This window comes from Trichechus manatus, unplaced genomic scaffold (genome assembly GCF_000243295.1).
Source record: "Trichechus manatus latirostris isolate Lorelei unplaced genomic scaffold, TriManLat1.0 scaffold00050, whole genome shotgun sequence".
NCBI lineage: Eukaryota > Metazoa > Chordata > Mammalia > Sirenia > Trichechidae > Trichechus > Trichechus manatus.
The window spans coordinates 14419581-14431821 of NW_004443986.1; the positions used below are offsets into that span (position 1 = coordinate 14419581).

The window sequence follows — 12241 nt, forward strand, 5'->3', positions numbered from 1 at the left end:
TTGTCTTTGGTTTTAACGAGTGTGATTATAATATGATATGGTGATTTTCTTTTGGGGTCTATCCTATATGGGGTTGGTTGAGCTTCTTGGATGGTCAGCTTTTCGTCTTTAATGATACTGGGGAGGTTTTCTGTCAGCAATTTTTCAGTGATCCTCTCTGTGTTTTCTGTTTTCTCCTCCCGTTTTGGAACTCCAAACACTCGCAGATTTTTGCTTTTGATTGTATCTCACATAATTCTCAGGGTTTCTTCATTTTTCTTCGTTCTTTTTTCTGATTTTTCCTCAGAGTTGTATCCAAGTGTTTGTCTTCAATTTCGCTGATCCTATCTTCTGTTGTTTCAAACCTGCTCCTCATCCCTTCTATGACCCTGTCCATTTCTGAAATCTTGTTGTTTATCTTTTCGATTTCTAATGGTTGTTTTTTATGATTTCTAGTTGTGAATTTAATTTAGCATTTTTTTCCTGTATTATTTTCTTGAATTCTTCCATTTTTTTCTGTATTTTCCATGAATTTCCCTATTTTTTCCTTATTTTTGTCTGCTTTTTACTGCAACTCTTGGATAATTCTGAATATTAGAGATTTGAATTCCCTATCAGTTTGGTCTAGTGCCTTTTCTTCTACTGGAAAGTCATCTGGTGTTTTATTTTTGACTCCTGCTGGAACCATTCTGTCCTGTTTTTGTAAATGTTTTGATATTGTCTGCTGTCTTTGGGGCATTAAATGGTTATTTTCCTCGTTTATTCATTGTAGATTTGTTTGTTTCATCCTGCCTTTTTGTTTTATTTGGTTATGTCTGAGCAGGTGAGCTGTGCTTTTTTCTTGTTGTTTGCTCGTCTATGGGCACGATACTTTTCACCTCCATCAGCAGTCGGCAGGGTCAGTCACTCAGGTATGGTACAGCAGGGCAGGTCCAGCTGAAGGGGAGTTGCCGGGATGGGTTGTTTGTGGCACGTACTAGGGCCAACAATGTGGACCGGGATTAGTGCAAGGCAGATTCCAGTAGGCCGTACCTGTGCTGCTTGGGAGTGTGATGTTAAGCACATGGTTCAGGTAGGCAGGAAGGAGGGGGTAGATTGTGATGTGTGGAGCTAAGATGGGTATGGGGATGAGGAGAGAGAGGAGAGAGGAACAGGAGCCAAAAACAAACAAACAAACATGAAAGAGAGATAAGGGAGCTTGGTATTGAAGTGGAGAGATTAGAGACTGAGAAATGGGGAAAAAGAAAAATGAAAAAAGAAAAAGCTAAAAGAAAAAAATGAATAAGTTGAGAAACTGGAAATGAAGAAAGACAAAAAGGGAATAAGAAAGAGAAGAAAACAAAACAAACAAAAAAAAAAACCAAACCAAAAAAAAAGGAAAACAAATAATAAGAAAAAAAATGCCCCCAGGGATGTCCCTGTTCCTCTGTGTAGAGTAAGAGAGTAGCTTCTAAGCTGCGTGGTACTGCTTGGCTAGAAGGGGACCCCAAGCCAAGAAAAGAAAAAGAAAACAAACAAATCAGAACAAATCAGAGCAAACAAAGAAGCCCCAGGGGTCCCACCAGCATGGCGGCACAGGCCGGTAAGCAGTGTCACAGTTGAGCGGTGTTTTGCAGCCTTTCAGGAGGGAGTAAAGATGGCTCACAGAGCCAGGTATTTGCAAGGAAGGAGGGGGAGGTGATGAGAGGTAAGGAAGAAATCTAAAGAAGCGGAAAAAAGCAACACTAGCAGCCAACAAAAGGCACTCAGGGAGTCGCCCCGTGCCGGCTAGTGGAATCCAAGCAACACCAGCATGAAGCTGGTGCTTCCTGGCCAAGAGATTGTGGCTGTAGGAAGCAGAGGAGGCTAAGTCAGGGTGAAGAAGGGAGGGGGGTAGGAAAGTCTATTTCGCTGGTTACCAGTTGTTCTGTCTCCTACTGGAAGCTCCATGAAGCTGCTTTCTCGTACCCCTGTTCACTGATCTCCGATAGTCTAACATGTTGGATCCGTGCTGTGGTAGTTGATGGGGACTTCTGCATGTATGTCTCCTTGCTCTCTGTTCTTGGTCAATTTCTTATTCCATTCAGTGCTTGGCTGAGTTGTTTAATCTCTTCATTTGATGCTTAGGGTTTCAGGATTGACGTGTGACTCTGTTTGACTTAGTTTTTCTAATCTTTGCTGCAGAGGGACGGCCTGGTGCTTCTGACTATAGTGCCATGTTGCCTGGAAGTCTCAGCATAATTATCGATAGGTATGAGTTTAGTGCTATCATTTTGATGTCTTTTTCTTATGTGTTGTTTACAGTTTCTTTGTTCCACTTAATTTTCTGTGCTGAGTCATTTTTCTTTATGTATTTTGTTTACATCTTTTTCATTGTTGTTGATTTTGTATTTGGTGAGTCTTTATGTTTTTCTTGTTTTTTATTTTGCTGTGTAGGATTGTTAGTTTCTTTTGTGGTCACCCTAATATTTACTTCTGTTTTTATAAATTTAAACCCATGTTTTATTTCTTTATATTGCCTTGACTTCCTCTCTATATGAAAGATCTATGACTACAGTTTTTAATTCTTGTTTTTGTTTTAATGTTGTTATCTTTTACATATTGATGTCTTTGTTTCCCTATTTTCAGTGTTTTAGCTTTGATTTATTTTTGTGACATCCTATCTGGGTTGATATCTGGTTGCTCTGTCCTGTGTTCTAGTGTTGGGTTGTTATTTGATGTTGATTTTTTAACTGGAGGGCTCTCTTTAGTATTTCTTGTAATTTTAGTTTGATTTTTTACAAATTCCCTAAACTTCTTTTTATCTGGAAATGCCCTGAGTTTGCCATCACATTTGAGAGACAGTTTTGCTGGATATATAATTCTTGGTTGTCGTTTTTTTTTCCTTCAAGGCTTTGTATGTGTTATCCCATTGCCTTCTTGCATGCATGGTTTCTGCTGAGTAGTCCAGACTTATTCTTATTGACTCTTCTTTGTTGGTGACTTTTCGTTTATCCCTAGCCGCTCTTAAAATTCTCTCTTTATCTTTGGTTTTGGCAAGTTTGATTATAATATGTCTTGCTGACTTTCTTTTGGGATCTACCTTGTGGGGGTTCAATGAGCATCTTAGTTATCTTCTCAGCCCTTCATGATATCAGGGAAGTTTTCTGCCAAGAAATCTTCAACAATTCTTTCTGTATTTTCTGTCCCCCTCCCACTCCCCACCCCTTCTGGTACTCCAGTCACTTGTAGGTTATTCCTTTTGATAGAGTTCCATGTAATTCTTAGGGTTTATTTTTTAAAATTGTTTTTTCTGATTTTTCCTTAAATAAGTTGGTGGCAAGTGCTTTATCTTCAATTTCACTAATTCTGACTTCCATTGCCTCAATTCTTCCCCTGTGATTTTCTGTTGAGTTGTCTAATTCTGAAATTTTATTGTTAATCTTCTGGATTTCTGTTTGCTCTATGATTCTTGCAGCCTGTTAAGTTTGTCATTGTGCTCTTCTCTAATCTTAAGTTCCTCTGTTGCTTTGTCTGTGTGTTCCTTGGCTAGTTCTGCATTTTGCCTGATCTCCTTCCTGATCTCTTGAAAGGTTCTGTATATTAATCTTTTGTATTCTGCCTCTGGAAATTCCAAGAACTTCTCTTCCTCCGGAAAGTTTCTTGATTCTTTGTTTTGGGAGCTTGGTGAAGCCATCATGGTCTCCTTCTTTATGTGATTTGATTTTGACTGTCGTCTCTGAGCCATCAATATGTTATTATATTTATTTCATGTTTACTTATGGTGTCATAGCTTCTTGTTTTGTTTTGTTTTGATGTTCCCAAATAACCTGCTCATATGAGCTAATTTGATTATTGGTACCTTTGAAGCCCTAATGTCCTGTCACCAAGTGATTAGATCTATTACTAGGTATGTTAGCCCAGGAGCCCATTTACTTTTCTTGTATGGATTCAGCTCCGGTGTCCAGATGGTTGGTCACCAAGTGTATGGTGCAGGCTCTCACCTACAACGCTAGATGGGCAGTGGTGATTGGAGTAGGCATAGGTATCTAGCTGCAGTAGGGGAGCATGTGCTGAGCAAGGCAGGGAGAGGGCTGATTGCTGCCCCTGAGTGTCTGGGATGAAAGCATGTCTGTGTTCCCTAGAGCTTATAGGTGGGTGGGTTTTACAGCCAGAGTGTGGGCACCCAGTGCTGTTGGATGTAAGGACTGGGCGGCACACCTCTTCTTGGACCCCTGTTGTGGGTGGGTAGATGGTGTGGATGGAGCCACCAGTCCTTAGGCCTCTCATGTGGGTAGGTGAGGATCCTGCTCAATGGGTAGGGTGGTATCAAATGTCATAAACCTGTCACTTCCACCGTATACCTGATATGGTTGAAGTTAGGCTTCAGGTATATAGCCTGTTGTACTGTGCTGATGAGGGCCTATGCTGTTGAAATGGGCCCACACAGGTGTATACAGGGGTGAAAAGTATTCAAAGTCCATGGATGCCTTATGCCTGTGCCTAGGCAAAGGAGTTATGCCTGCCCTGAGTTCCTGGCTTAGGGGAGTTGGCAGATTATTTTTTTCTGTGTGTTAATTTGTTTCATCTCCAAGGCTGAGAGAATGGCTCAGTGCTCTTGACGTGTCCTACTTCTGGCCCCGGGGACACGACAGTAGATGAAGCCGGCCCGGGACCCAGTGCAGAATGGGAGGGGAGAGAGGGTCTTCCCAAACAAGGTGTTTTTTGATCTGCATGTAGGTTAAACACATGTACTTATCTTTTGCAAATTGAGTGCTGCTTTTCACTGGCTCTGGAGACCTGAATAGACTCTCCGCTGCTCGATCTCTCCCGACTTGTAAAACACGTTCTGAACACCACTGCTTGCCTTGCTGTGCATGCCAGCTGATCCTGCCCACAGGGCGCCAGCTCCTGCCGGGTCAGGTGTAGCAACCCCTCACTGCTTCTGAACCGTCTCTCCCTCCCCCTGCCACCCAGTCCAATTCCTGAACTTTGCCTTTGATGTTCAGGGCTCCTAGATTGTCATATATAATTGACTCACTTGGTTTTTTGGGTGTTTTTTGTAAGAGGGACCACCGAAAGCGTCTGACTACTTCGCCATTTTGGTCTCGCCTCTACACTGAACATTTTTGGTTCATTTGTTTTTGGTTACACTAGAAGCAGAGGGCTAGGTTTTCCAGGAGAGTTGACAGTTTTTTGTTTTTGTTTTTTTAACTTTAATGGTGGTGGAAACTGTTAAGTGCTCAACTACTAGCCGAAAGGTTGGAGGTTTAAACCCACCCAGAGTCGCCTCAATAGTCAGGCCTGGCTATCTGCTTCCAAAAGGTAACAGCCTTAAAAACCCCATGGAGGAGTTCTACCCTGCGTATGTGGGGTCACTATGAGTTGGAATTCACTTGATGGCAGCTAACAACAACAATCCCCATGTATGAGCCGTATTAACTTTAGTTATTTCCCAATTTGTCTGTGTTTTTATATTTAATCCTATTTTTAAGGAGATGTTCCAATATTAAAAAAGTATATGTCTTCTTAATATTTATGGCATGCAAATATCCAAAAGATTTACATTAAATATTAGGTATTTTGTGAAGGTATATGTTTTTCTTAGATGGTTTCATTCAACTTATATTAATTACTTGTTTCAGATACACAATGACATCCTTTCAAGAAGTCCCATTGCAGACGTCCAACTTTGCACATGTCATCTTTCAAAATGTGGCCAAGAGTTATCTTCCTAATGCACACCTGGAATGTCATTACACCTTAACTGCATATATCCATCCACATCCAAAAGATTGGGTTGGTATATTCAAGGTAAGAAATCATTTTGATTATTTCTTCCATGAAGGCATGCTTCATTTTCTTTTTAAACTAATTGACAAGGAGTTTATATTAGCCTTCGTTTTAACTCTGTATTAAGGGTAATTTTTGTCAACATCACCGTGAAATCTTAAACAGTACATGGTGTAGTATAAGACAAATGTTGGGAACTTCATTTCAACAGGCTTTCCTTTCTGTGATCAAAAGATTCAGCTTCACTCAAGGTCTTGTAAAAAATTTTTCAGAATCATTTTCCCGTTTTCTCCATTCCTTACCTGAAGAAACGATCTCTCCTTTTGGATTCCTGTATCATTTATTGTCTGATCCAGTCATTTGTAATTACTATTTATTTATACCTCTATAGGAAGCGCTGGTGATGCAGTGGTTAAAAGATACCGCTGCTAACCAAAAGGTTAGCAGTTCATATCTACCAGGCGCTCCTTAGAAACCCGTGGGGCAGTTCTACTTCGTCCTATAGGGTTGCTATGAGTTGGAATTGACTTGATGGCAATGAGTTTGTTTTTTTTTTTTTTTAATACCTCTACAGCCATGTTATTATGTCTTCAATTGTTGTCCTACATCGTTTAAATATTGTTTAATTGTCTTACACTATTACATATGTGTGTTCTGTTTTACATTACTGAATTTTAAACTCTTTGATGGCAAATGTCCCAATTCTTATATTTTGGCAATCCCTTTGTATACTTGCTTGAAAATTACCTTGAGATGATCATTACAGTGGTTCCTCATTGTGCTGAAAGTTTTTGGTAGTTTCAACTCTTCAGAATGTAGTGGAGAACTAAAACCTGAAAGTGCCCTTTGAACAGTCAAAATAATGTTATAAATGTCTAAACAATAAAACTCATTCATTTTTCTCCTTGGTTACTCTAGAATCTCCCTCGGAATCAGTTTTGTTTTATTCTAGATATGATCCCAGTGGGCTTGAAATTTTGATTGTCTAGTCTATACAAAAGGAGGCTTGGTGGTGCACTGGTTAAGCATAAGGCTGCTAAATGAAAGGTTGGTGGTTCGAAACCACCAGCTGCTCCATGGGAGAAAGATGTGGTAGTCTGCTTCCATAAAGATTACAGTCTTGGAAGCCCTAGGGGGCAGTTCTACTCTGTCCTGTAGCGTTGCTATGAATCAGAGTCAACTTAATGGCAACGGGTTTGGGTTTTTTTGGTTTACTCTGTACAAGTTAAATGGCAAAGTAGAAAGAAATAAGAATAGCTGCAACAGTTAGCCATATTGACCTAGAAGTGAAAGTCCAGGCTGATAGAGTAAGGAGGATGGGAGAACTATATTTGGAAAGAACAAACTTCTGGCATTTATATTACATTTCAGTTCCTTCTTTTTAAAAAGTTTATTTATATTGTTGCTGTTGTTGAAAATATACACAGTAAAGCATAATACCAATTCAGCAGTTTCTACATGCACCATATAGTGACATTGATTACATTCTTCGAGTTGTGCAACCATTTTCACCCTCCTTTTCTAAGTTATTCCTCCCTTATTGACATAAATTCACTGCCTCCTAAGGTTCCTGTCTAACCTTTCAAGTTGCTGTTGTCAATTTGATCCCATATAGATAGTTTTTAAAAGCGCATAATGCTTAAGGCAAACATTTTTTTTACTAATTAAGCTAAACTATTGTTTGGTTTTAAGAAGACTTCAGGGATATTTTTGGTTTTAAGATGATCTCAGGACAATAGTTTCAGGAGTTCATCCAACCTTCATGGCTCCAGGAAGTCTGGAGTCCATGGGAATTTAAAGTTCCGTTTTTGCTTTTTCCCCCTTTTGATCAGGATTCTTTTATGAAATCTTTGATTAAAACGTTCAGTAATGGTAGCTGGGCACCATCCAGTTCTTCTGGTCTCATGGCAAAGGAGGCAGTTATTCATGGAAGCCATACATTCCATCATTCCATATCCTCTTCCTATTGTTGACTGTCTCTCTCTTTTTCCAGGAGAATAGAGACCCAGTTGTTGCACCTTTAATGGCCGCTTGCTAGCTTTTAAGACCCCAGATACTACGCCATGAACTAGGGGGTAGAACAGAAGCACTAAGGATGTTATTAGGCCAGTTAACTGGGATGTCCCATGAAACCATGACCCTAAACCCTCAAACTAAGAAACCAAATCTCATGAGGTGTTTGGTGTATATAATCAGCGTCAGCAGCTACTTTCTCTTTCTTTTTTTTATCCTTCTTATAAATATTATCTATTTTTTGTTGTTGTAAATATATCAGTCACACAACTTTTGCCAATTCAACTTTTTACAGGTGTACAGCTTATTGACAGCAATTACAATAATGGGCTGTGCAACCCTACATAATCAACACGATATTTTCATCACCATTAACCCCCTTTTCCCCTCCCTTATGCTCCTGGTAACCACTAATAAACTTTGTTCTCTATACATTAGCATTTTCATGTGTTTTTATGAAAGTGAGTCATATAATTATAATATTTGTCCTTTTGTGATTGACTTATTTCACTCAGCATATTGTCTTTCAGCTCCATCTGTATTGTAGCATGTGTCATGACTTCATTTCTCCTACTGGCTGGGTAGTATTCTGATGTATGTTTGTACAGTACCACATTTATTGTTTATCCATTTATCTGTTGATTTAGACATTTAGAATGTTGCCACCTTTTGACTATTGTGAATAGTGCTGCAATGAACGTTGGTGTACAAGTCTCTGTTCAAGTCTCTGCCTTGAAGTCTTTTGAGTGTATATCTAGGAGTGAAATTGCTGGGTCGTATGGTAGTTGTATTTTGAGTTTTTTGATGAACTGCCACACTGTTTTCCACAACAGCTATACCATTTGTATTCCCACCAGCAATGGGTAGGAGTAGCAGTTTTGCCACATCCTTGCCAACGTTTGTTGTTTTCTGTTTTTTTTTTTTTTTGTGATAGCCATCCTAGTGGGAGCGAAATGGCATCTCATTGTGGTATTGATTTGCATCTGTCTGATAGCTGATGACGCTGAGTGTTTTTTCATGTGTTTGTTGGCCATTTGAATGTCCTCTTTGGTGAAATGTCTGTTGAGGTCCATTGCTTATTTTATGCATGGGTTATTTGTCTTTTTGTTGTTATCAAAGTTTTGTATGTATTTTGCTTATTAGGTTCTCATCGGATATATAGTTTCCAAAGATATTCTCCCAGTGGGTAGCTTGCTTGCCTTTTACTTTCTTGGTAAAGGTTTTTGATGAACAAAAGATTTCAATTTTTATGAGGTCCCATTTATTTACTTTGTATTTTGCTATTTGTCCTTTTGTTGTTATAATAGATAGTCGGTTGTTAAAAGCTAGGCCTAACAGCGTTGCCCTGCTTGTTCTTTTGAGAATTTTATTTTTAGTTTGCACATTTAGGTCCTTAATCAGTTTTGAATTTGTTTTTGTGTAGGGTGTGAGGCATGGATTCTGTTTAATTTTTCTGCATATGGAAACCCAGTTTTCCTGGCACCATTTATTGAAGAGACTCTTCTTTCCCTGTTGAATGGACTCAGCATCCTTGTCAGATCAGTTTCTTGTAGAATTTCTCACTCCTTGATGCTGCCAAATAGACGAGTCATTACTGTTTACTTTTCATGTTAGTTGTTTTGTTGTTTGTTTTTAGGTGCTGTCCTGTCGATTCCGACTCATGGCGACCCTACGTACAACAGAACGAAACACTGCCCGGTCCTAGGTCACCTTCACAATTGTTGCTACGTTTGAGCTCATTGTTGCAACCACTGTACCAATCCATCTCACTGAGGGTCTTTCTCTTTTTCTCTGACCCTTTATTTTACCAGACATGATATCCTTCTCTAGGGACTAGACTGTCCTCATAACATGTCCAAAATACATGAGACGTAGTCTCACCATCCTTGCTTCTAAAGATCAGTCTGGCTGTACTTCTTTCAAGACAGATTTAGTCATTCTTCTGGCAGTCCGTGGTATATTCAGTATTCTTCGTCAACACCATAATTCAAAGGCGTCAATTCTTCTTCAGTCTTCTTTATTCATTTTCCAGCTTTCACATGCATATGAGGTAATTGAAAATATCATGGCTTGGGTCAGGTGCACCTTAGTCCTCAAAGTGACATCTTTGCTTTTTAACACTTTAAAGAGGTCTTTTGCAGCAGATTTGCCTAATGCAATGTGTCATTTGACTTCTTGACTGCTGCTTCCATGGTCGTTGATTGTGAATCCAAGTAAAATGAAATCCTTGACAACTTCAGTCTTTCCTCCATTTATCATGATATTGTTTATTGGTCCAGTTGTGAGGATTTGTGTTTCCTTTATGAGGTGTAATCCATACTGAAGGCTGTAGTCTTTGTGTGTGTGTGTGTGTGTGTGTGCATATTTTAATTTTTTTTCTATAAAAAATTTCTACATACATTGTTATGTGACCCTAATTGCTGTCTCCATACTGTGACAGCACACTCCTTTCTACCCCTGACTCCCCATGTCCATTCAATCAGCTCCTAACCCTCTCTGCCTTCCCATCTCACCTTTGGACAGAAGCTGCCCGTTTAGTCTCTTGTATCTGCTTGAGCTAAGAGGCACACTAGTCGCGAGTATCACTTTATGTCCCACAGTCCAGTCCAATCCCCGTCTGAAGAGTTGGCCTCGGAAATTGTTTTAGTTTTGGGCTGATAGAGAATCCAGGGGCCATGCTTTCCGGGGTTCTCCAGTCTCAGTCAGACCATTAAGTCTGGTCTTCTTACTAGAATTTGAGTTCTGCACCCCACCTTTCTCCTGCTCCATCAGGGACTCTCTGTTGTGTTCCCTGTCAGGGTGGTCATTGGTGGTAGCCAGGCACCATCTAGTTCTTCTGGTCTCAGGCTGATGAAGTCTCTGGTTTATGTGGCCCTTTCTGTCTCTTGGGCTAATATTTTCCTTGTGTCTTTGGTGTTCTTCATTCTCCTTTACTCCAGGCGGTTGGGACCAATTGATGCATCTTAGATGGCCACTTGCAAGCTTTTAAGACCCCAGGCGTGAAGGCTGTAGTCTTAGATCTTCATCATTAAGTGTTTCAAGTCCTCTTCACTTTCAGCAAGCAAATCATATACCAGTTCTACAGTTTCTACATGTATATTTTGTGACATTGATGCCATTCCGTGAATTGTGCAACTTTTCTCACCCACCTCTTCTGAGTTGTTCCCCCATTAACATAATTTCAGTGCCCCCTAAAGTTCCCGTGTAACCTTTCAAGTTGCTGTTGTGAATTTGATCCCATGTATCGTCCCCAACATGCCTCTCCTAGAGTGACTCAAGAACTGTCGTTCAGTTTTTCTTCCCCAAAGTGTTTGAGGCATAATTCTGTATTCCTGATTACTGTACTCAGAATTGGGTAACATGTTGCCCTAGTTCTCTATTTACCTGTTTTTGGTGCCAACAGCCCAGCATAGGATGTATGTGACATTTCACAGCATGCCACTCTCTCAGATGAGTTCTCCAAACTTACACAGTCTGGATAGGTAAAATATAAGTTAACAGTAAAACATTTTAGTCTACTGATATGTAACAGCCTAAGCTGTTGTGATTCAGTAACAGAAAACACAGCAAGGACCAAACACATCACTTAACAAATCTCTTTTGTTATACATGCTTATTTGTTAACAGATCTTAATCCCCCTGTTTTGTGTTTTTCTTCTTTTGGAAGAGAGAAGCTAGGGACAGAGTTTTCTCTCTTTTCCTTAGTGTTTCTGTCTTTGGTCAGCTGTGCTTCTTTTAAGAGTTGTGAAGTCATAGACTCAGTATTGGAAGGAACAAGGTGGAATTTCAGCAATTAAGAGAAGAGTATTTCGTCTCCTGCGAGGAGAGGAGTGAGTAGTGTCCTAGTGTTTAAGAGCTTAAGCTTTGGGTTCAAATTCTGACTCGGCAATTTACTAGCCTTTTACCAGTTTTCTGATTTGTGAAATGGTATTATTTGCTCTAAAGCAGATATTCAATAAACTATCTGTTAATGCTATTCCCAGTGCCACTTAAATCAGCTCATCTAACTGTGATGTTAGCAGGTTTGTTTTGTGTGTTAGCCATCACAAATACATAACACCCTCTGCACCTCTCTTGACCACCTGGTCCAAGTAGAGCCTGTTTGCTTAGGTAAGATTTTTAGATTGGAAGATGAGATGATAAACAATCAAGAAAGATGTAGCTATAGATAACTATTTTTTTAAAAATCAGTTTATATAACAGGGCTTCAGACTGGTTCTGTCCGGTTCAAACCCCTACTGAGAATTTGCATTTGTAACAAGTTCCCTGCTGAGAATTTTTTTTCAGTTGCTCTTTATTTTTTTTATTGTACTTTAGATGAAGGTTTACAGAACAAATAGTTTCTCATTAAACAGTCAGTACGCATATTGTTTTATGACATTGGTTAACAACCCCATGACATGTCAACACTCTCCCTTCTCAACCTTGAGGAATTTTTTTTTGCTGAAAATATACATAGCCAAAGTTATACCATTTTGAAAGTTTCTACATGTACAAT

The 12241-nt window shown here is 39.6% G+C and overlaps 1 protein-coding gene across 8 annotated transcripts in view; it reads left to right on the forward strand.

Annotated features, from left to right (window-relative positions):
* TAX1BP1 (Tax1 binding protein 1) overlaps positions 1 to 12241 on the forward strand; it is a 116962-nt gene that overhangs the window by 13762 nt on the left and 90959 nt on the right. For all 8 annotated transcript variants that reach the window (XR_002824302.1, XM_023732356.1, XM_023732353.1 and 5 more), the window contains exon 2: positions 5583 to 5751. Coding sequence is in view for 7 of the 8 variants with exons in the window: in XM_023732356.1 (XP_023588124.1) it covers positions 5590 to 5751 (162 nt within the window). In the remaining variant the exon portion in view is untranslated. The remainder of the gene's footprint in view (positions 1 to 5582; positions 5752 to 12241) is intronic.